The sequence below is a fragment of the Xenopus tropicalis genome, chromosome 10, assembly GCF_000004195.4.
Source record: "Xenopus tropicalis strain Nigerian chromosome 10, UCB_Xtro_10.0, whole genome shotgun sequence".
Classification (NCBI taxonomy): Eukaryota; Metazoa; Chordata; class Amphibia; order Anura; family Pipidae; genus Xenopus; species Xenopus tropicalis.
In genome coordinates this window covers 7152597-7177771 of record NC_030686.2, presented here as the reverse complement: position 1 = coordinate 7177771, position 25175 = coordinate 7152597, and the positions used below count along the sequence as shown (strand labels likewise).

At 42.7% G+C, this 25175-nt stretch overlaps 1 protein-coding gene across 2 annotated transcripts; it reads right to left on the bottom strand.

Moving 5' to 3' along the window:
* Window positions 1–1517: 1517 nt before the first annotated feature.
* Window positions 1518–24834, bottom strand: dnajc7 (DnaJ heat shock protein family (Hsp40) member C7). Of its 2 annotated transcripts, none has more exons than XM_012971640.3 (14): window positions 24656–24834; window positions 21029–21117; window positions 17079–17203; window positions 16204–16317; window positions 15892–15966; window positions 13856–13974; window positions 12340–12493; window positions 11582–11746; window positions 10504–10595; window positions 10238–10311; window positions 9078–9224; window positions 7757–7909; window positions 5284–5358; window positions 1518–2565 (listed from the first exon to the last, which is right to left on the bottom strand). In XM_012971640.3, exons 1-14 carry the CDS (start codon window positions 24727–24729, stop codon window positions 2528–2530), a joined length of 1494 nt encoding a protein of 497 aa, XP_012827094.1. In that variant the 5' UTR covers window positions 24730–24834; the 3' UTR covers window positions 1518–2527.
* Window positions 24835–25175: the final 341 nt, after the last annotated feature.

The following is a 25175-nucleotide window of genomic DNA, read 5'->3' as shown; positions in this document are numbered from 1 at the left end:
TGTTCCCCTGCTGATCTGGCTGACTACTTTGTGACTCAAATAAACTGTAACAGTAGCGCCTGTCCCTCAGCCTGCCTCCTCCCAATCCCACAATCCCCTGCTGCACACGTGATGTCAATAAGGAACATCCCAGTGCAATGCATTGTGGGTTATGTAGTTCCTGCATGCTGTCTGTAAGCCGTGGGGAAGTTGTTACAATGTGTAACATCAGTGTTTTAGTCCCTCCTCCCCTGCCAGGATTACAAATGATGCAGAAAGAGAAGAACAGTTTTGCAGCTGGATTTCAGCATATAAAAATGGTATTTATTCCTACTGTTTGAAGGAACAGATTACAGGGATAGGGATATTAGGGGTTTCTGTGTTGTGTGGGGCTCTTTTACACATTTAGAAGCTGGACTTCCCCTTTAAATGAGGCTCTACAGTATTGCTCAAAACACAGTGCGCGCGCGCGCACACACACACACACTCACACACACAATTTGATCTGTTACTGGGTCTCGCCCAACCCACACCAACAGGGAACTGCCGCCCAGTCAGTCTGATTAATAGCACACAGGCAGATTTAGCAGTCACTGTACAGCAGGGCGAAAACAACCCTGTGAGACGGCTGCTATCCCAGCTACTCACAGATATGGAAACTGTAGTTGTTATTTACCATCCTATATTAACACAGGGTTTGTATCAATACTACAGATACATTTGCACATCATTTTACTTCTGTGACTTTTTTTATATGGGTTATAAAACATTAAACATACATCCATTTTGGGCAGGATTCCACCAAACCGAATACAAAAAATCACCTGACTTTTTGCCACTTAAACACAGAAGTTGAACATTTAACCCTTCAGAAACCTTCTTGGGATTTGGATTCAGTTCAGTATTCGGCCGAATATTTGCCAAGGATTCGGCCGAATTCAAAAAAAGTGGATTTGGTGCATCCCTAATCACTACACTGATCTGGCTAAGCCTGCCTATATGATTACCAGCATGCCTTGGGCTTGTAATAGGGGAGTTAAACCTGCTCTTTTATTTATAATACACAAAAGCCATGAATTTCCTCTGCTAATAAGCAGTGCTTAGTGATGTCATAGGTTACAACTGGCGCCCGGTGAAGTCATTTGTGTGCAACGACTGTCAGAAACCTGCTGCCTGTTGGTTATCACTGCCAGAAAGCTAAAGGGGACAGGAAGTAATGTGGGCAGACGTGGTAACTGCCAACTGCTTGGGCGGTGCAACCACAGCTGCTGCATGGTGTGATCCACAGGAAGTAGCTTTTTTTTATACTTCCTGCAGCTGTTTGGGTGATGCTTCAGAGGAGCAGTGCATCGCTATGTACCAAATGAGAGAACAGCAGAGAGAAGGAAAGTGGAAAAGGGCGGCCAAGTTATTTTTGTTTGGTCACGTTCCGAAGCACCTCTTGTTGCGCGGTGCAACGCTTTACATCTTCCCCAGAGAAAGCCCAAAGCTTCCTCAGTACGTAACAGTGGGGCGTTAGTCACATGATCAAGGCATCGCAGGTTTTAAACAGTTTTATTGAAATCCTTCACGTTTTTCAAGGATGTTCTCAGATTAATATAACGTTTTACAGGCCCGGATTGGCTACGTATCATTGAGCACGGCATTGCATACAGAGTTATGGACGAGAGGACTGGATGTTGGCTCCTGTACGGGTTTAAAAACATTAAATATGAACACGGATTTACCTTCTTAAGTTCTTTAATGTCCCGCCGTCCCCCCCCCCCCGTTGCTGCCGCTGGCGCATGCAGGAGGTGTTGCTGAGTGTTTTCCGGCCACGAATAAACACAAGTTTGACCCAAGGATCAGGCAAACCCCCCCCCCCCCCAAAAACAAAACAAAAAAAATCTGCATTTTCAAAAAAAGAAAAAAAAAATCTCTTTTCTTGCAGACGAAAGATTTTAAAGCAATTCCATTTATCGGCATCGATTTGTGGTTCTCGGTCCTTCCCACTAGAACGGTTAGAGATGGGGGGGGAGGAGGGGGAAAGACATGCGCTGTACAGGGAACACGATGCACCATCCAGTCCTGAGGCGCCAGGTGTCCAATAGGGAGAAATGAAGGGCAGGGGGTGCAGCTCTGCGGGCGAAGGGGGCACAACAGATGGAGACTGCACCGCCCGTTCCAGTGCATCTACATGAACCCATAGAGGCGCCACACGCGTCCCAAGCTGGCGCGGGCCAATCAGGAGAGCACGAGAAATTGGCACATCTTGCGAATGGAGTTGGGGAGACTCAATAGGCTCGGGTCACGTTGCGCTCCGATTCCCTTCACACATGGAACACGCGGAGAGTTATATAACCGAGGTGGACTCTTAAAAATGGCAAAAATAACAAAAAAAGCAAAAAGAACCTCCGAAAAATATGCTTCTCTTATAAACAGAGAGACATGACGATGCTGTGTAGTCTGATTAAATAAAGTCCGTATTCCAGGTTAAAACACTTGAACAAAGAGGGTGCAGGGCAATAGGGGGGAGTAGGGGTGGGGTGAGCCATACGGGATGGGGAGGTTACCCAAACTGGAAGAAGAAATTTCCTGGGCCAGAGGCTGAAAGAGAGAAAGAGAGAGAAATTGTCAATAACCCTCCTATATACTGAATGTATATACATTACTAACAGCAACCTCTAACGTATTCTGCTGGCCAACAGGGACTTCTGGGAGTCGCATATTAGCCCTTGTCTGTACAATACAGCCATTCCTGGGGCTGGGAAAAAAAACATCCGTCCATGAAGCTGAAGAACCTTAAATAATGGCCATTTTTTCACTGATTTAGTAGGATGTAGAGAGTAATATGCTGAGACAATCTGCAGTTGGTCTTCGGTTTTTTTTAAAAATTTCAGTTTTTGTTCAGCGGTTTGGAGTTTCAGCAGCTATCTGGTTGCTAGGGTCAAATATGCCTTAGCAACCAGGGAGGGGTTTGAATGAGAGGCTGATATGAATAGGAAAGGACCTGAATAAAATAATAACATATAAATAGTAACAATTGTAAGCTCTTTTGGGCAGGGCTCTCTTCACTCCTGTATCGGTTACTGATTGCTTTATATGTTACTCTGTATGTCCAATGTATGTGACCCACTTATTGTACAGCGCTGCGGGATATGTTGGCGCTTTATAAATAAATGTTAATAATAATAACAATAAAATTATAGCCTCGCTGAGCACTGCTGGGGGTCAGTGACCCCCATTTGACAGCTGCAAAGATTTAGAAGAAGGAAATAATTAAACTATAAAAGAAATAAAATAATGAAGACCAACTGAAAAGTTGCTAGGAATAGGAGGGTCTATAACAAACTAGAAGTAAAGGTGAACCACCCCTTTAGGCCTGGGCCCCAGTGAAAGGATGTGACAGTCGCCCCAATTAGGTCCAAAGTTTGTATAGTTAGGTTCCAAAGTAACAATATGCTTAAGAGTTAAATATGTGACATGCAGTATAAATAGATATGCGCCTGTTGCCCAATGCATCCGTTCCTGCCACTTTGCCTTTAACATTTGTTCTAATGCGTCGGGGATACCCTGAATAGGTCTGTCCCCCCGCTAGCTCTGCTTGCCTCCAGATATCCCCTTTCTCTTACTGTATGGCTGTTCTGTCATGTAGCAGAGGGCTGGGCGCCCAATGATACACATACAGTACAGCGTGGCCATTGTGTGCGCAGAGGTGCCCAAAGAAGGGAGGCTTTGAGTGGGGCAGCTGCATGGGGCACAGATGTCGTTGTACAGTGAGTTTGCTCATACATTCAGTCTGTATGGTGAATAGCACTTATAACAATGCCAGGCATCTCCCAGTAATGCCGGCTCGCTCCTCCCAGGCTCAGCTCTCATGTTAGCCAACTTCACCCCCTACTTTCCTATCTCACTTCTTTGGAATCATTAAAAAAATAACTGTTACAGCTGGAAAAACAAATAATAAAATGAATGATTTCAGCTGCAATTCGGTTTTAACTAAGCTTAAACATGGGGTAACTAAAGTCTGTAAATCCTTTACCCAAACAGTGGTTCTGTTTTCCTATAAAATGTCAATGCAACTCCCTGCAACCCACGAACACTTCCACTGGGACCCACAAAGTTACCCCATTTCAGCTGAGAAATAGCACTGTGCTACGGTGCCCAGAGTACAATAGCTTCATCAAACTGGGGTCCCACTGATTATAGAGGGGGGAAAAAAAACAAAGAGGGTTGCCATATAACTCCAATATGTCGTCTATGGATTCTGCTATTTGGAACAGAACAGCAATTTCCTTTACAGGTATGGGATCCCTTATCCGGAAACCTGTTATCCAGAAAGCTCTGAATTACGGAAAACCCATCTCCCATAGACTCCATTTTAATCAAATAATTCAGAATTTTAAAACGGATTTCCTTTTTCTCTATTGTAATAAAACAGTACCTTGTAATTGATCCCAACTAAGATACAATTAATCCTTATTGGGACAGAACAGCCCTATTGGGTTTATTTCATGGTTAAATGATTCCCTTTTCTCTGTAATAATAAAACAGTACCTGTACTTGATCCCAACTAAGATATAATTACCCCTTATTGGGGCAGAACAGTCCTATTGGGTTTATTTAATGGTTAAATGATTCCCTTTTCTCTGTAATAATAAAACAGTACCTGTACTTGATCCCAACTAAGATATAATTACCCCTTATTGGGGGCAGAACAGCCCTATTGGGTTTATTTCATGGTTAAATGATTCCCTTTTCTCTGTAATAATAAAACAGTACCTGTACTTGATCCCAACTAAGATATAATTACCCCTTATTGGGGCATGACAGCCCTATTGGGTTTATTTAATGGTTAAATGATTCCCTTTTCTCTGTAATAATAAAACAGTACCTGTACTTGATCCCAACTAAGATATAATTACCCCTTATTGGGGGCAGAACAGCCCTATTGGGTTTATTTCATGGTTAAATGATTCCCTTTTCTCTGTAATAATAAAACAGTACCTGTACTTGATCCCAACTAAGATATAATTACCCCTTACTGGATGCAAAACAATCCTGTTGGGTTGAATTAATGTTTTATTGATTTTTTAGCAGACTTAAGGTATGGAGATCCAAATTATGGAAAGACCCCTTATCCGGAATACCCTTGTCCCGAGCATTCTGGATAACGGGTCCTATACCTGTATATATAATCTGTCGGTTTGCAGGTATGTTTAGCATCACAATCACAATATGTTTCAGTGTATAAGGCAATACTACACACAAGAAGAGGCAGCCAGCTTACTCCTGGGTGCCCCAGTAAGTTAGTGTTTTACTTGCCTGCAGACTCACCTTCGAAGCTGAACCCACCGGGGCCACTGAAGAAAGCTTTGAATATGTTGTTAGCATCGAAATCTGAAAGAAATGGTAAAAATCATAAATATGTACAAAAAACATGCGTGTAAATGAATGAAAACTAAAAAGCGTGATTCTAGGGAGCGGCGACTGCTGGTAGCCAAATCTGCACTCAAGCGGGTCAGGTCTTAGCAATACCTGAAACTTCACCAATAATATCTACCAGGGAGAGTGATGGGGTGACTGAACCTGGCCTGGCCAGGGATACCACAGCATAATCTAAATAGTCTTATATACGCGAGAAGCATGAATGGTATGGGTGTGGGGGGAGGGGCACAGGGCAAATTTTGCACCAGGATCCAAGGAGCTTTAGTTCCGTTACTTGATGACAGAATCCTCCCAATCTGGGCCAGCAACTGGGTGTCCAAACAGAGCAAAAGCTTGATTATTTTATAAATGTAACCTTGTACAGGTATGGGCTGCGTTATCCGGAAACCTGTAATCCAGAAAGCTCCAAATTACAGGAAGGCCATCTCCCATACACTCCATTTAAATCAAATAATTCAGATTTTTTTAAAAAATTTCCATTTTCTCTGTAATAAAACAGTACCTGTACTTGATCCCAACTAAGATATAATTACCCCTTATTGGGGCAGAACAGCCCTATTGGGTTTATTTCATGGTTAAATGATTCCCTTTTCTCTGTAATAATAAAACAGTACCTGTACTTGATCCCAACTAAGATATAATTACCCCTTATTGGGGCAGAACAGCCCTATTGGGTTTATTTAATGGTTAAATGATTCCCTTTTCTCTGTAATAATAAAACAGTACCTGTACTTGATCCCAACTAAGATATAATTACCCCTTATTGGGGCAGAACAGCCCTATTGGGTTTATTTAATGGTTAAATGATTCCCTTTTCTCTGTAATAATAAAACAGTACCTGTACTTGATCCCAACTAAGATATAATTACCCCTTATTGGGGCAGAACAGCCCTATTGGGTTTATTTCATGGTTAAATGATTCCCTTTTCTCTGTAATAATAAAACAGTACCTGTACTTGATCCCAACTAAGATATAATTACCCCTTATTGGGGCAGAACAGCCCTATTGGGTTTATTTCATGGTTAAATGATTCCCTTTTCTCTGTAATAATAAAACAGTACCTGTACTTGATCCCAACTAAGATATAATTACCCCTTATTGGGGGCAGAACAGCCCTATTGGGTTTATTTCATGGTTAAATGATTCCCTTTTCTCTGTAATAATAAAACAGTACCTGTACTTGATCCCAACTAAGATATAATTACCCCTTATTGGGGGTAAAATAATCCCATTGGGTTTAATTTGTTTTTTAAATTATTTTTTAGTAGACTTAAGGTATGGAGATAGAAATTGTGGAAAGACCCCTTATCCAGAGACCTCCCAGTCCCAAGCATTCTGGATACCTGTACAGCAGGAATTTAGTCTTGCGCTAAGAGCAGTTCATAATCTGAAAATGCCTTTATTCCCCATCACAGCACAGAGGCCGGATGGTTCTATTGCTCCTCTCACAGCCGCTACTTATTTCTCCAGCCTGTAAAGCAATAATCAGCCACTTCCCATACACACAGTCAGATTCCTATTCTTGGCAAGAAGCAAAATGAAACTAAATATACACTTATTAAAGGGGTTTGTTCACATTCAAGGTAACTTTTACTATGTTATAGAATGGTTTAATCTTAGTAAGTTTTCAATAGATGTTAAAGTGTTTGAGTATATTTGCCTTCCCTTTCTGACTATTTCCAGCTTTCAAATGGGGGGGGGGGACCCTTGCACAAAAAAAACTATTGCTCTGTGAAGCTACAATTGTATTGTTACTTTGTATTACTTATCTTTCTATTTAGGCCCTCCTCTATTTATATTCCTGTCTTTCTGTCAAAACACTGCCTGGTTGCTAGGTTAAATTAGACCCTAGCAACCAGTTTGCTGCTGAAATTCCAAACAGGAGAGCTGCTGAGCAAATAGCTAAATAACTTAAAACCCCTTGGATGTTGCCCCCAAACCAGGGAGTTATTTTTGAATTCCTGACTTGGGGGCAAAGTTTTGGTTGAATAAAAACAAGATTTCCTACCAAATAAAGCCCCTGTAAGCTGATAGGGTGCATAGAGGCTGCATAATAGCCAATCACAGCCCTTATTTGGCTCCTCCATGAACTTTTATGGTGCTTGTGTTGCTCTCCAAGTCTTTTTACATTTGACTGTGGCTCCCCGAGTAACAAAGGTTGGGGATCCCTGCTCTACATGATATAAAAAGTTAATTTAAAGGTGAACAACCCCTTCAAACAACAAAAAGTTGCTGTATCTTCACAATGAATATTCATTCTTTGTTTTTTCAGCGCTAAGTAAACAATTCACAGTTTTACAGGTTTTTCGGGTGAAACAAAGCCCAATGCAGTCCTGCAAACAAACCCACCTCCCATATTCAAGCCATCCTCTTCCAGGTCCTGCCCACTGTCGTAGCGAGCTTTCTTTTTGGCATCAGACAGGACTGTGAATGCCTCGCCCACCTCTTTAAATTTCTTCTCCTCTTCTTTCTGAACTTCTGCTGTAGCAGCGCTGTGTCGGTCTGTACATTAAAGCAGTTTAATAGAGAGAGTTCATTAATGTGGTTGTGCACCCAAAGATCCCTGGGGGTGGGCGAGGTAACCAAATGCGCAGATGCCTGCCTAACCTGGGCACTTACATGCTGGGACTAACCAAGCTGATCATGTGTGGGGCAGTCTGAAACCTGTAGGGTGGGGCCAACAAACAAACACACATCATTCACAGGCCACGGGCAGGTGTGGGTTGGACTCATTATGCCCCACTTCCGCCTCCCACTCCTTGTATTTATATAATCACCCTGGCGTGGCTCTGCCCATTTCAGTGATGCTCACCTTGTCAAGATGGGGGCAGGCAGGTTAGGGTGTGAGTCACTACCCTGTGGGTGTAACTTGGTTGCCTGAGCCCCCCTGCAAACAAATCTAAGGGGGCCCACAAACATTCCCTCCTCTAACACCCATGATGCAATGTGCCGGTATTAAAAAACAAGGTGAGAGATGGGGAGGAGGGACTGCAATACAGCTCAAAGGGGGGCCCGGAGCGCTGGGTCTGCTGTATTGCCACTGCCTCAGAGACCTTTTGAGAGAGGAGTGCAAATATGATTATCTAACCTGCCCAATAGATAGCTTTCTCAAACAATATCTGTCCAGAAATCGGCCAGCTATCAGGAGGGTCTCAAGCAAACATGGGTCAAAAACATGGTCAGGAGTAAGGTGAGCAGATCACTTGAAAACTCAGGGATGCGTCAAAGCAGGGCTGGACTAATTAATTGCAGGTACAATCAGGGTTGCCCTGTAACATGTATTTATTAGACGTGTCCCTGCATTTTCAAGTGATCTGGTCACCCCTAGTCTGGAGTTTCAGATTTCACTGGCCCTTGTGGTCAGGATTTAATTTGGCAAGCCTGCTCTAACAGCACATATAATTTATAGTGGAAGGGGAATACTGTGCCAACAAATAGAATCTGGCTCAAATAAAAAGGTTATGCCTATTCTTGTGTTATTTGCTAGTTATCAAACTTGGAACTAAAGTGCACCCAAGGCAAGCCAGCAAAGAATCCATTAGCTCCTAGTAGCACCTTATCTGTCTTGTTTGCCAAACAAATAACGCAGAACGTTTTGTGTAACCATGTCAGGGATGGGACAGGAGCCGCATTATCCCATTACCTGGATGGTGGCGCATTATCCCATTACCTGGATGGTGCATTAATGCCCGTTTCCTATAGGCTTTCTTTATTTCATCTTCTGACGCATTCTTATCCACGCCCAGTATCTTGTAGTAATCTTTCCTCTTGCTCTTCTTGAGTTCCAGCTGTGCATTCTTTAGCAGCTGCTTGTGTTCTACAGAGAGAAGAATGGTGAGGGGGAAGAGTGGGATCAGACATGGGCAACCACAATGGCTCTTTTGTCTGCCGTCACACTGCTCTTTTGGTGCCAAATATAGTAAGGGCCGCGCGAGAGCTCCTCTTGGTACAATGACGGGCCATATCTGCCCCCACTCAGATGCCCACAGCACACAAATACGTTCTGTTTATGTGTATTCATCAACTGCTGCCTTTGGCTCCAATTCAGGGCAACATTCTGATCAAATTATCAGTTAAACCTTTGTGTGCCGGGGAATTTGCCACGTGTACCGAAATGACAAGCAAATCTCCAGCATCTGTTTCTCTCTTACATTAGTTTAAAGTTATAGGTCACTTAAGAACAATATTGACTTCCTAAATATGTCTGAATTGTGCCTGTCCCCTTCTGTAACAAGATATATAATAACTATATAAAAATAATTCTAAATAAAATCCGTTTTTGCAGTAATGTTTTTAGATTTTACAGCCATTCCCAAACCTGATGCGCCTCTATGAGAACATGTGAAATGCTTATCATATATCCAACCTGTGTGCACTCCAAATGGTTTCACTGACTTAATACATTTGTTTATGGGGACAAAAATAGCCACCGGAATGTCAGCAGCCAATGCAGAGTATTGTATTCTTCTGCTAGTAACTTCTAGTAACACATTCCCTTCATCAACCCACATACTTAAAGGGGAACTCCACCCAAACACACTTAAGCTTTTTAAAAAGTAAACCTAATTCCAAGCAACTTGTAATGTAATCTGGTTTGGAACAGTTCCCTTAGCCCCGCCCCCTGTTCCCCTGCTGATCTGGTGTGAAGGCGGCGGGGGCCTTCGGGGGGTGCAGGGGCCCCTGAGGTAGAAGCCCCGGTGAGCCCTGCACCCCCAGTCTGACCCCAAAGGTTTGTGCTGTGTGGGGCTCTTTAACAAATTTTGGTTCGGAAGCCGGAGTTCCCCCATGAGAAAACAGCCATGCACGCACACAACATTACACTGGATTCACCTTTTGTGCTTTCTGTCTGATAAACCTTCTCATAATCTCTCACTGCTTCTTCATACAGTTCTGTGTCTGTGTAGCTGCAGGAAAGGAACAATGGGAAATTTTATAGATATTTTGTTTAAAAGGATATTCATCTCTTAAGGTTACCAGAGGTGGCTTTTTTGCCCTAACATTAAAACTGGCATTAAAGGAAACACTGCTTTGTGCAGCACCCAATATTAATGGTGAGGTAAAAAACAGAATTTAAGGTGGACCAACACCACACGTACCATTGGGCTCTCCGTAAGTATGCCTTAATGTAAGTATCGTCCAGTTTTATTGCATTTGTGCAGTCCTCTATTGCCTCATTTAATTTCTTAAGCTGAAATAAAAAAAAATATATATAATATAAAAAACATCTACAGTATTGATTTTTTTTTAACATGGCAACATGATAGTCATATCTTAAAGGGGTTGTTCACCTTTGAGAAGAGACCAATTTGCAATTGGTCTTCATTTTTGTTACGTTAGTTTTTTTTAATTATTTTCTTTTTTGTGCTGCAGCTCTCTAGTTTGGAATTGCAGCAGTTATCTGGTTGCTAGGGTCCAATTTATCTTAGTCACTCTCTAAAACCACTCCCTGGTTTCTGATGTATGTATAGTAGATGGGGCTGAATAGAAAGATAAGTAATAAAAAACGATAAAAGAATTATAATGAAGACCAATTGAAAAGTTGCTTAGGATAGGCCATTCTATAACATACTAAAAGTTAAAGGTGATCTACCCCATTAAGCCACACACACACTGATCATAACTACTCAAACACTTTAGTTATCCTTCTGTGCTCTTAAAATATTCTTAAGCTATAAATGTTGGTGGGTTCTATATATATTATATATCCATCTATATCTATATATCCATCTATATCTATATATCCATCTATATCTATATATCCATCTATATCTATATATCCATCTATATCTATATATCCATCCATATCTATATATATCTATATCAGGGTTGGCATTTTCTACTCATACAACCAATGACAACACTATAAAATCCCCCTTTGCTGCCCACACTGAAGATCATTTGAAAGTTCCCTTGCTGCCACTTATCAGTTGATTCTTGCCCCACAACAATATTTCATATGAAAAAAAATGACTTTTTCTGTTTCCTCATAATTTGGCCCATCCCGGCAGGAGCAGAGCTTAAGGGGAGTAAAGCCCATGTCACTTCGGGACAATGGCAGACTCTCTGAAAGGGTCCATACACAGTGGCTGCCGGGCAGTAATGATCCCAGATAAACCATTGCCTGGTATTAGTTGATAGAAAATGAGCACATAAAGCGGTAAGTAAAATGCTCGCCTTTGCATTGACAGTGCCACGGTTACAGTACAGTTTTGCATTCGTTTTGATATTATTGGGGTCTATGCAGAGTGCCTCTGAGTAAAGTCTGTGAGCAAGGTCATAGTTGCCATCTTTAAACGCTTGGTTGCCTTCCTCTTTCTTAGCCTTCAGAGCCTTGGCATTCTGAAAAAGAAGTAGAGACCCTTTGTTACACATCTAAAAGAAATTAAAAAACCATATTATATCTGCATTTAATGCCAGAGAAAAACAAGTGAATACATTTTAATACAAAAACCCCTAACAATTCTAAGCAATTCTCAGTTTTGTCTACGGCAGGGGATTTTCCGGAATTTAGTAGCTGCTACTAGTAGCCCAGTGTGTCTTCACCCTAAAGGGAAAGCAGTCTCTGGACATGGATCTATAGGCTCAGCAGAAGCACAGGCTGACACTTATCTGGATCCCAACAAGTAGGAGATTAATAGCAGTTATTGTTGTATAAAATATATTTAAAAAAATATATATATATAGAATAATAATTTCTCACTGAGAATAAATTGTGTGGGATGGAACTGGAGGGCCCAGGCTGCTTTCCAGTTTTTAATTTTCTCGTTTTATTTAGTTTCTGTTCTCCAGGGTCCCACCTAACACCCTCTGTATGCTGTTCAACCCAACTCTCTCTCCTTGTCTGCATGTTTCTATCACTTAAGGATCAGAAAGAAAAACCAAAAGCCATATTATATATTTATCTGTAACCACGGCTTACTCTGTAAACTTACCCTACAGGCTAGACGGGCTTTCTGATGATCAGGGGCCATTTTCAAGGCCTGCACAAAGAACTGCACAGCTTTTTCAATGCAATCTTCATAGTAAAGACAGAGCCCCCGAACATATAGAGCATCTGCATTTGTGGCATCCATCCTTAGGATATCACTGAGGGGAGAAAGCGGGGGTCAGATAAGAACTAAACACAAAATAAAGGGAATTAATGAAGACCCACAAATAACAAGTCTTGTTCAAGCACATTAAGCCCACAAATACAAAACAATGACATACCCAAAGCAACGATAGCAAGCTTCTATTTAATTTTGTACGGATTCTTCAGCTTAAATACGTATTCAATTACTTATTGAAACGGACCTATACGTGCCTTGTAATAGCCAAATATTAATGAGCCCTAGTGAGGCACAATTCTTCTGAAAAAGCATTTAAGAGGAGTGACAAAAGCCACAAAACATTCGGCCGAATCTGAAAATAGTGGATTCTGGGACATGGCAGGGAAGGATGGAGGGGCTGTGCTAGCGACAAGTGAGGTTCGCTAAACGCAAACGCTTTAGATCTTCTGTAGGGGTGTAGGGGGAATACACCCAAACCCTCGGGATTTAGGAGAGCAGTTCGATTATTTGCCACCAACTTTGAAGTTTTTAAACAGGGATCACCGACCCCAGCACCCAAACAACTATTGCTCTGCGAGGCTTCAGTTTTTTATTGTTACTTTTTTTTTTTACTATTCAGGCCCTCTCCTATTCATATACTCTCATCCTAGCCACTCCCTGGTTGCTAAGGTAACTTGGACCCTAGCAACCAAAAAGCTGCTGAAACTCCAATCTGGAGAGCTGCAGAACTGTAAATGAAATAACCAAAAACACTACAAATAAAAAAATGAAGACCAATTGCAAATTGACTCTGAATATTACTCTTTACATTATATTAAAAATGAATGAAAAGTGGAACCCCCCCCCTTTAACCTGCAATCATATTGTACTGCTGCCACTCTTGATAACAGATAAATTTAATGGAGAAGATTTACTTACACAGGAGTAAATTGACACCAGTTCTGATCACGTGACTGCAAGCTAGATAGCGATAGTGACTGGGGCAATTTATCACTTGTGTAAAGCCCCCCATACACGGGCCGATTGTAGCTGCAGATATGGGTCCCTTAGACAGATTCGGCAGCTTATCGGCCCGTGTAGGGGCACTAACGACAGGACTGCCCGACCGATATCTGGCCTCCAATCGCCCAGATCTCGATCGGGCAGGTTAGAAAATCTAGTCGGATCGGGGACCGCATTGGCTCATTGATGTGTTCCCCGAACCAAGTTTGCCTATACCCGTTGTTCAGGGCCAAATGATTGAATTAGCCTGGATTCTCCCGATATCACGCACCCGTAGGTGGGGGATATCGGGAGAATATCTGCTTGCTTGGCGACATCGCCAAGTGAGCGGATCAGCCCGTGTATGGGGACCATTAGTCAAATCATCCCTAATCTCTCCAACAAGTCGTATTCCTACCTGGCCACAGACTGAGCATCTGGGTAGCGACCAAGAAGTGCTAGACATTCTGCCTTGAGGATTTTGAAGCGATGGCAAGCAGGGGCCAGCTCTAATGACCGATCCATGCAGAACACAACCTGTCGTATTGAGCACAAATATAGTAAAATAACGAAAATGCAACAAATACTAAAGGCAAGCCATTCCTTGGTTAATTACACAATTGTAATACTGTATTGATTTGCATACAATAATTAGTAATCTTTTCTTATATCAGCTGTGAATTAGGAGTTGACTCTCTAGATTTGCTTTACTATAGGCACAGTATTATATATAGTGTATAAAGTACCCCCTACTGTAATATATAGGGATATTATAAGTCACAGAGGGGTTCCTTATAATATATAGTGAATAAAGTACCCCCTACTGTATAATATAGGGATATTATAAGTCACAGAGGGGTTCCTTATAATATATAGTGAATAAAGTACCCCCTATTGTATAATGTAGGGATATTATAAGCCCCCGTGGAGTTCCTTATAATATATAGTGAATAAAGTACCCCCTATTGTAACATATAGGGATATTATAAGTCCCCGAGGAGTTCCTTATAATATATAGTGAATAAAGTACCCCCTATTGTAACATATAGGGATATTATAAGTCCCCGAGGAGTTCCTTATAATATATAGTGAATAAAGTACCCCCTATTGTAACATATAGGGATATTATATGTCCCCGAGGAGTTCCATGACCATAATAAGGGACGAGGCCTTATGCAGAGTGCATTTTTTACAGGTCATGGAACTCCGAGGTGACTTCTACTATCCTTATATTTTACAACAGGGGGTACTTTATTTATTATAATAGACAAGTTTTAGCAAGTCATGTGGCAGAAATTACATCACTAAGCATTTCCTGGCCACAACAGTTTTGTTTTCCCTCAACCAGAGTGAGGGCTCTAGAGAAGCAGGTAATTTATTGGCTCTAGAGAAGCAGGTAAATTTATGGGTTCTAGAGAAGCAGGTAATTTATGGGTCCTAGAGAAGCAGGTAAATTTATTGGCTCTAGAGAAGCAGGTAAATTTATGGGTTCTAGAGAAGCAGGTAATTTATGGGTCCTAGAGAAGCAGGTAAATTTATTGGCTCTAGAGAAGCAGGTAAATTTATTGGCTCTAGAGAAGCAGGTAATTTATGGGTCCTAGAGAAGCAGTGTTTAAAGAGTGTGGCTCCCAGAGGAATAGAGTAGCATACTGGACCTAGGATAATTGTATGTATGTATATCTTTATTTATAAAACGCTACTTATGTACCCAGCGCTGTACAGTAGAATACATTAATACACACAGGGTGTATTAAGATGATAATAGATACCGTATATACTCGAGTATAAGCCGATCTGAATATAAGCCTAGGTACCTAATTTTACCTAAGAAAACTGGAAAAGCTTATTGACTCAAGTATAAGCCTAGGGTGGGAAATGCAGCTGCTACTGCTAAGTTTCAATAGTCATAATAAATACCAATAAAATTACATTAATTGAGGCATCAGTGGGGTAAATACAGTATATATTTCAAAGAAAAACAGTAAACTAGCTCTGTAAGTGGAGAAGAGGGTCAACAAAAACAATAGGCACTAGAGGGTCTGGTTGCGAGTGGCCTAATTTGCACACCAAGGACAGAGGGTGCTAGTCTAGAGGGACCCATGGCACCCAACTCGAGTATAAGCCGAGGGTGACTTTTTCAGTGCATTTTGGGTGCTGAAAAACTAGGCTTATACTCGAGTATATACAGTAAATACAAAGTATTACAATAAGTACAAGATAATTCCCCAACAGGGGCAACTAAATGACTCCTCCGCATACAACATTCACATTGCGCTTGCTCACACTGATACATGCTCAGAGGAGAAACCCAAACACAGCATGGGGCTGGGGGAGGAAATGCACAAAAAAAAAGCTAAAACAAATATAATGGGAGCTATCTCTTCCAAAGGCAAAGTACCAACGTGGCAATAACTGACATGATTAAAAAGTTCATTAAGAAATAGAAAAATGTACCTTGCGGAAGTCTCGTTTCTCAAAGTCGGCCTCTGCAATTCTCTCATACTCTAAAACAGCAGCAGCGTTCTTTAGCTAGAGTGGGATAAAAGTAAACTATTAACCAGCACATTTAAAACGGTATTGGATAAGTACATGCATAAAGCTCTGATGAAGGCTCACAAGTGGGGCAAAACATTAGTTCTTATGCACGTGTGTGTGTGTGTGTGTGTATATATATATATATATATATATATATATATATATATATATATATATATATTATATTCTGCAATACAGGTGATGTGATGAACACCAGGAAATCTCTCTCACCTCTTTTCGCGCCTGTTCATTTTTTGGTTCCAATTCTACTACTTTCTGGAAGCAGCGAGTAGCTGCCATGGCGTTTCCAAGGGACAGGTGACACTTCCCCTCGCGTTGGTGACCCTGCAATTTTCATAACAAAATCATTTAGAAATGTACCTCGGGGGCTACACAGTCCACCCACATTATTCGGCTTCCTGTTTAATGCCCATAACACACGCTTTAGCATTTCTAAGGGTATTTCTAATAAGGTAGCGCCTCAGTCCTGCTGGTAATGCCCCAGGAAGACAACAGCAGCAGTAAAGGTCCCCATACACAGGCCGATTGTAGCTGCTGATATGGGTCCCTTAGACAGATTCGGCAGCTAATCGGCCCGTGTATGGGCACTACCGACGGGCCTGCCCGACCAATATCTGCCCTGAAATCAGCCAGATATTGATCGGGCAGGTTTAAAAATTTAGTCGGATCAGGGACCGAATCGGCTCGTTGATGCGGTCCCCAAACCGACTGCGCCTATACCCCAAGGGCCAAATGACCGAATTACCCCGATATCACCCACCCGTAGGTGGGGATATCGGGAAAAGATCTGCTCGCTTGGCGATCTCAGCGTGTATGGCAGCCTTTAGAGACAAGATCATCATTGTTACTGATTGTACAGCGCTTGGGAATATGTTGGAGCTTTATAAATATATAATAATAATAATGTCATAAGCATCTCCTAGTTAGGGAGCTCAATCACAAATGGAAAAGCTCTCATTACCCACTGTAAGTAGATATTGCAAAAATCATATGTATTAATGTATACATCATACATGTTATACACTGTAACTGATGCAAACACTGTCCCCTAATTCCTGGGTTTTCCCACCGTCCATAGAATGTACCTTCACAAAGGCATCGTCCAATCTCACTGACTGCTGGGCATCTTCCAGGGCCTCCCTGTATTTACTTAGCATCATCAAGGTGGCTGCTCTGTTTCCATAGTAACTGGCATTTTTGCGGGACCAATCTAAAAAGACGACAAAACGGCAAAGGTTAAACGGTTACTCCAACAGCCATCCAGTAGCATTTCTATCTGACACAATCACATATGATTATCAATCATTTACATTAATATATTATTTCTCAAATCCTGATCTAGAAAAAAGTCTGTTTGCTCTCCTAGGAAGGTGATTTAGAGTGAGATTTGGGGAGAACACCCTCTTGATGTGCTGGATATTCTTGGGGCTGTGGCTGAATGGCCAATATAAGCAATATTTTCATAGATCTGTATCCTATTTATGCATTACCCCAGGCGAAATATTAAATATATAAAGTAAAATAACTGAGAATATATTGTTTTCACTTTGCTGCCAGATTCACTAGAAAGGTGACAGCACTGGTTACCAACAGAATATTCTCTCAGATGTTGGCAGAATGGGGAATGTGGGGTTGCAAGGGTTCCCCCTGCTGGGCATATAAGGATAACGCTGCCGCACAGATGCTAAGACTAAAGGTCCCCATACACGGTAAGATCCGCTCGCTTGGCGAGATCGCCAAGTGAGCGGATCTTCCCCCGATATCCCCACCTACGGGTGGGCGATATCGGGGAGCTTGAAGTTAAAAAAAAAAGTAATCCGATCATTTGGCCCTGGGGCCAAACAACCGGATTATGTAGGCGGCAATGGGGCAGTCGGTTTGGGGACCGCATCAACGAGCCGATGCGGTCCCCGATCCGACTGGATTTTCTAACCTGGCCGATCGATATCTGGCTAATTTCAGGCCAGATATTGGTCGGCCAGCCCGCTCGTTTCTGCCCCTACACGGGCAGATAAGCTGCAGAGTCGGTCCAAGGGACCCATATCGGCAGCTGCAATCGGCCCGTGTATGGGGGCCTTAACTGCCATGTAACCAATTAAATAACATTACACACATATACCAGGGTCATATAGCAGAGGTAAAATAAGCTATAAAAGACATCCGACAGTCATAAAAAGGCAAAGAATCCATTTGCCCGGCTAAAGGGATCAAGGGCAGTTATTTGTGCAGAACTATAAAGACCAGATTAACTGACTGATTGAGTCACTGTTGCCCTAAAATCTGATTAGGAAATCATTTCAGTTTGTGCCAATGAGTCACAGACACGCAGACATAGGAAATCTCTATTTAGACTTGATTCATGTCGTCAAGAAGCAGCTGGAAGCAGTGAGTTAGTCGCTGACGTTACGCAGCAGGGCAATAAATAGCTGCAGTTATATATAGCCGGACAGATATAGTTTTACACAGAGAAACCATAACACACCCTCGCTGGCTCCAATAACAACGCTTGTTACATCATAAATGTCTTTGCTCAATGTTGAGCTCATTAAAGGAGAACTAAACCCTAAAAATGACTATATCTTACATACTTAACTGGCTGCACTAGCCAAAAGTTTTAGCATCTCTATAGTAGTAATGATATAGGTCTTTACAGTTGTCACAGGAGCTCCCCATCTTGGATTCTGTTAGGCGTGTCAGTGACACTGCACATGCTCAGTGGGCTCTGTGTTGAGAAGCTGAGCTTAGGGGTCGTAGCAAATGATCAAGCAGAAAATGAGGCTGTTTTAATTAAGCTGATGCTACAGGGCTGATTATTACATTCTGATGCTAATTGGACTGGTTTCAAAGCTGCCATGTAATGTGAATGACTTACTAATAAGCCTTATATTGTAACATTTATATTGTATATATACTGTATATAGTGAGTGGGTCCCTAAGCTCAGGTAAGTGCCAACAGCAGAGTATGGGCAGGGAATCAGCAGAAAAGATGATGGGGGGTACTGGGGGCACAGAGCTTCCCTGCTAAAGGGCTGTGGGTACCTTGGGCTGGTACAGAAACCCAGAACATAATGTTCAACATTTCCAGCCTATTTCTTTAGTTAGGCTTTAGTTCCCCTTTAAAAAAAAAAAGCAACATAATCTAATAGCAGAAGAATGAAAAGCTGCACTTAAGCACTTGCTCCCCGACATCAGTAAGCGACACCCCTTTAGTCTCTGCCGCTGCAGCAGCAATACCAGGGAACCAAGACCCAATTGGCTTGTATGTAAACAATGCCTCTGGCTGATCAGGTCTAAGCCCTTCTCCATGGATTAAAGGAACAGTAACACTAAAAAATGAAATTGTATTAAAGTAATTGAAATATAATTTAATAAGTATGGTTGCCCTGCACTGGTACAACTGGTGCGTTTGCTACAGAAATGCTACTATAATTTATATAAATACCCCGCTGTGTAGCCCCGGGGGCAGCCATTCCTGCACTGGTACAGCTGGGGTGTTTGCTACAGAAATGCTACTATAATTTATATAAATACCCCGCTGTGTAGCCCCGGGGGCAGCCATTCCTGCACTGGTACAGCTGAGGTGTTTGCTACAGAAACCCTACTATAGTTTATATAAATACCCCGCTGTGTAGCCCCGGGGGCAGCCGTTCCTGCACTGGTACAGCTGAGGTGTTTGCTACAGAAACCCTACTATAGTTTATATAAATACCCCGCTGTGTAGCCCCGGGGGCAGCCGTTCCTGCACTGGTACAGCTGGGGTGTTTGCTACAGAAACCCTACTATAGTTTATATAAATACCCCGCTGTGTAACCCCGGGGGCAGCCATTCCTGCACTGGTACAGCTGGGGTGTTTGCTACAGAAACCCTACTATAGTTTATATAAATACCCCGCTGTGTAGCCCCGGGGGCAGCCATTCCTGCACTGGTACAGCTGGGGTGTTTGTTACAGAAACCCTACTATAGTTTATATAAATACCCCGCTGTGTAGCCCCGGGGGCAGCCATTCCTGCACTGGTACAGCTGGGGTGTTTGCTACAGAAACCCTACTATAGTTTATATAAATACCCCCGCTGTGTAGCCCCGGGGGCAGCCATTCCTGCACTGGTACAGCTGGGGTGTTTGCTACAGAAACCCTACTATAGTTTATATAAATACCCCGCTGTGTAGCCCCGGGGGCAGCCATTCCTGCACTGGTACAGCTGGGGTGTTTGCTACAGAAACCCTACTATAGTTTATATAAATACCCCGCTGTGTAGCCCCGGGGGCAGCCATTCCTGCACTGGTACAGCTGGGGTGTTTGCTACAGAAACCCTACTATAGTTTATATAAATACCCCGCTGTGTAGCCCCGGGGGCAGCCATTCCTGCACCGGTACAGCTGGGGTGTTTGCTACAGAAACCCTACTATAGTTTATATAAATGAGCTCCAGTGTTGCCATGGAGGGCCCTGGAAAAAAAGGACTAAAGGCACAGGTTACATTGCATATAACAGATAAACTCTATAGAATACAATGGTGTTTTATCTGTTATCTGCTATGTAACCTGTGCCTTTTTTCCTTTTCTGTAGCTATGTAACTATAGTAGGGTTTCTAAAGCAAACACAAAACTTTTACCAGTCCAGGGCAACAGTATATTATATCTGATTTACTTTAAAACATTTTCCATTTTTGGTGTTACTGTTCCTTTAATGCCACTGTGGCAGCGATCATGTGGCTGATATCAGTAAGCAACAAGGGGTAAGACTGTATCATGGTTCCCATACAGATGCAGCTCCCTTCAGACAGGATCTTCAAAGCTTCCCAATTTCAGAGCGATACTGGACAGACAGGCCATTGGAACAACCTTTTACACAGGCTCTTGATTGGCCAGCTTTATACAGCTCTCACCAGGGCTCATTTATCAACACCGGGCAAATTTGCCCAGTGTAAATAAATTACCTCCAGGTATGGGAGACATCCTGGTTTCTGTGGGAATACTGCTGGACTCCACATTTATTTTATACACCTATATTGCCTTGGGTCTGTAGCAACACTTACCTATAGCCTTTGTGTAATAGTTGTAAGCCTCGTTGTAGTCCTTCTTAGCGTAAAACACGTTCCCCTTCTCCTTGCATGCTTCCGCCTCCCTGCAACACAAAACCAAGCACAGATGTAACTACCCAAGATCTAGGCTATTTATGCACAACTAGCTAGATCCCTGACTCTTACTGTTCCCTATAATATCCAGCCCATTACATTACTAAGATCTAGGCTATTTATGCACAACTAGCTAGATCCCTGACTCTTACTGTTCCCTATAATATCCAGCCCATTACATTACTAAGATCTAGGCTATTTATGCACAACTAGCTAGATCCCTGACTCTTACTGTTCCCCATAATATCCAGCCCATTACATTACTAAGATCTAGGCTATTTATGCACAACTAGCTAGATCCCCGAATCTTACTGTTCCCTATAATATCCAGCCCATTACATTACTAAGATCTAGGCTATTTATGCACAACTAGCTAGATCCCTGACTCTTACTGTTCCCCATAATATCCAGCCCATTACATTACTAAGATCTAGGCTATTTATGCACAACTAGCTAGATCCCTGACTCTTACTGTTCCCTATAATATCCAGCCCATTACATTACTAAGATCTAGGCTATTTATGCACAACTAGCTAGATCCCTGACTCTTACTGTTCCCTATAATATCCAGCCCATTACATTACTAAGATCTAGGCTATTTACGCACAACTAGCTAGATCCCCGACTTACCGCTCCCTATAATATCCAGCCCATGACATTACTAAGATCAAGGCTATTTATGGACAAGTTAGAGCCCTGAATATGAATACATTTTTTATATCAAGAAAACTGTATATTATTTTAGGACATTAGGTTTAGGGCTAGGATAAAGGCTAAAATGTAGCATTATTTTCTTTAACTGCCATTAGTAGATCAGTGAATGAGCTATATGCCCAATAGGCTAAACATCTGTAAGCATCAGGCTACAGTCTATACCTGCCTGTGTTCCCACTAGTATTTAGGTTAATTTGTAAAGATTGGGAAGCCATTGCTGTCCCCACTTGGATCTAGTTTTTCCTTCCCAGATCAGCCTATAATCCTATGACCCTGTTCCCACTTGTATTTGGCTTTTTATGTATTTATTTGGTTATATCCTATATCCTAGACTCTGTAAGTATGCTGTCCTTAAAAACACTGGCAACTAGGATGAACTGGTAAAGGGTATGGAAAGTCTCAGTTATGGGGAAAGCCTGGCCAAGTTGGGTCTGTTTACACTGGAGAAGAGGCGCTTAAGGGGGGATATAATAACTATATATAAATATATAAGGGGATCATATAATAACCTTTCTAATGCTTTATTTACCAGTAGGGCCTTCCAACGGGCACGAGGGCACCCACTCCGTTTAGAAGAAGGGAGGTTCCGTTTAAATATTGGGAAAGGGTTTGTTACAGTGAGAGCTGTGAGGTTGTGGGATTCCCCCCCTGAGTCAGTCGTGCTGGCTGATACATTAGATAGGTACAAGAAAGGGCTGGATGGCTGTTTAGCAAGTGAGGGAATACAGGGTTATGGGAGATAGCTTTTAATACAAGTTGATCCAGGGACTGGTCCCATTGCCATCTTGGGAGTCAGGAAGGAAATTGAGAAGATCCAGAAGGGGTTTTTCGCCTTCCTCTGGACCAACTAGCAGTTAGGCAGGTCTCACTTAGATAAAAAAGGTTGTACTCAACAGACATGTGTCTTTTATGAAAGGCAACAAATAGAGACTGATGTATCTGCAGCTATTTCTGTGCTTGTGACATAGGTACCTGTGTTACACACTGTGTGAATGTTGCACTAACCGTGTGTGCGCTTTGGAACTTTACAGAATTATTTAGGGTTTAGATCAGCATTTAGAAATATATAGACAGAAAGAGACAACACTGTAGAACGTTAGAAGTCTGGGCTCCCTAGCGCCACCTAGGATAGCCAACTGGTACCAACGTGCCCCAACTAGAGCTCTGTAGTGGCCTAATTACCCACCTTACCACATGTCTAGGGGCCCGCTAAGATACGCGGCTAGGGGCCCGGCTACCATACGCGGCTAGGGGCCCGGCTACCATACGCGGCTAGGGGCCCGGCTACGATACGCGGCTAGGGGCCCGGCTACGATACGCGGCTAGGGGCCCGGCTACGATACGCGGCTAGGGGCCCGGCTACGATACAATTTACAAGTTTACTTTTAATATGTCATAGAGAGGCCATTTCTAATCAACTATTCAATTGGTTTTTATTATTTTTAGTTTTTAATTATTCTCCTTCTTCTGACTCTTTTCAGCTTTCACTGACCCCGGCAGCCAAGAACTATTGCTCTGTGAGGCTCCAGTTTTATTGTTATTGTTACTTTTTATTACATATCTTTCTATTCAGCCCCTCTCCTATTCATATATCAGTCACTCTCTCAAAGCACTCCCTGGTTACTAAGGTAAATTGGACCCTAGCAACTGGATAACTGCCGAAATTCCAAACTGGAGAGCCGTGGAGGAAAAAGTAAAAGAATTTAAAAACTTGCCACAGAATAGTACTCTCTATATCAGTGATGCCCTCTATATCATGCTGCTCCCCAACCCCTTGGGTGTTGCTCTCAGTGCCCCCAAACCAGGGAGTTATTTTTGAATTCCTGACTTGGGGGCAAGTTTTGGTTGAATAAAAACAAGATTCCCTACCAAATAAAGCCCCTGTAAGCTGATAGGGTGCATAGAGGCTGCCTAATAGCCAATCACAGCCCTTATTTGGCTCCTCCATGAACTTTTATGGTGCTTGTGTTGCTCCCCAAGCCTTTTTACATTTGACTGTGGCTCACGAGTAAGAAATGTTGGGGATCCCTGCTGTATCTTATACTAAAAGTGAACTCACAGTTGAACAACCCCTTTAATGCATAAAGAACAAAACACTTTTATAACTCTTGGGTCCCCTACAGAGGCCTCCCACCCAAAACTGGTCACCCGTGCACCCAAGTACTGACCCCCTCCTCTATACCCCATGATAAGTGTAAAGTAGATCATCAGGATCGGGCACCCCCATTGCTGCCTGGGTGACAGTTTGCGTAATGGCAATCACTAGATCCTCTGTGATAGTGGGGCCCAACTCTGTTACCTGGGTATGGGGGGGGGGGGGGCAGTATTGGGGTGTGGGGGGGAGGCTTGATTTGGGATAGAAGAGACCTAAGTGGCATACAGGAGTTTTTTTTTCTCCTTTAAATGCTTTTTAGTAACAGGGGATCCAAATTACAGAAGGACCCTGTATCTGGAGAACCCCAGGCCCCAAATATTGTTTAACAGATATAATACCTGCACATATAAATCACTAGTGTCAGGAGACTCATGTATGTATGAAGGCACAGAGTGTCTATGTACTACAGCACTGCTGCCTAGAGGGGCATTAATAGCCTAAGCAGAATAACGAATAAGCCCCAGATCTGCCTGGGATCGGGTACAAATAACGGAAACCGATATAGAATTGGGCACATGGAGGGTGTCAGTATCCCCTGTGTGTGTGTGTGCTATGGGAGCCCAATGTCATGCTGTGTGCATGTGAGTGTCAGGCCCCCCGCTCCCGGCCCCATATTGCCTCCTGCTTCCCCTGCTTCCCTACTCGCAGCGCCCCGTTACCTTTCCCGTTCTTCGTCGCTCCTTTCCGGTTCCTCTGGCGCCATCATCACGTCGCAGTCAGCGGTAGCCGCCATCTTAGCACCGGCTCAGTGAGGGAAGGGAGAGAAAGAAACGACTTCCGGTCCTCCAAGCGCCGAGCAAGAGAGTCTCTGTGGCACTATAGAGAGCCCGGCCTGCGCTAGGGAACATATACCGGAAATGCCTCCGCAGCCATCGCGGAAGAGGGCGATAAACCCCTCTGGGACATGTCAACTGGTTGCCATAGTTTCAGCAGTTGTTGCCTGGGTTGTGGAGTCTTTGGAATTTTGGGCTCCTGATTGGTACAAGGTTTCTTTTGCAAATGGAAAGTGTGATCAATAATTAAGATTTTTCTTGCCCCAAGTTAGGGCTCCACATACTTTATAACCTTTATGTTAACTTTATGTTACTATGTTATAAAATACCCTATACTGAGCAACCTTGCAATTTTTTATGGTGTGTGAATTATGTGCCGCCTACTTCTGCCTTTTCCCAGCTTTCA

Excerpts from the sequence above, each read along its gene's own strand:
- dnajc7 (XM_012971640.3), bottom strand. The coding sequence starts at position 24,729 with ATGGCGGCTACCGCTGACTGCGACGTGATGATGGCGCCAGAGGAACCG. Across the intron at positions 17,204-21,028 it reads CTATTACACAAAGGCTATAG|ATTGGTCCCGCAAAAATGCC; the intron begins GTAAGTGTTGCT and ends TCGTCTTTTTAG. Across the intron at positions 7,910-9,077 it reads GGCATTAATGCACCATCCAG|ACCGACACAGCGCTGCTACA; the intron begins GTAATGGGATAA and ends TTTAATGTACAG.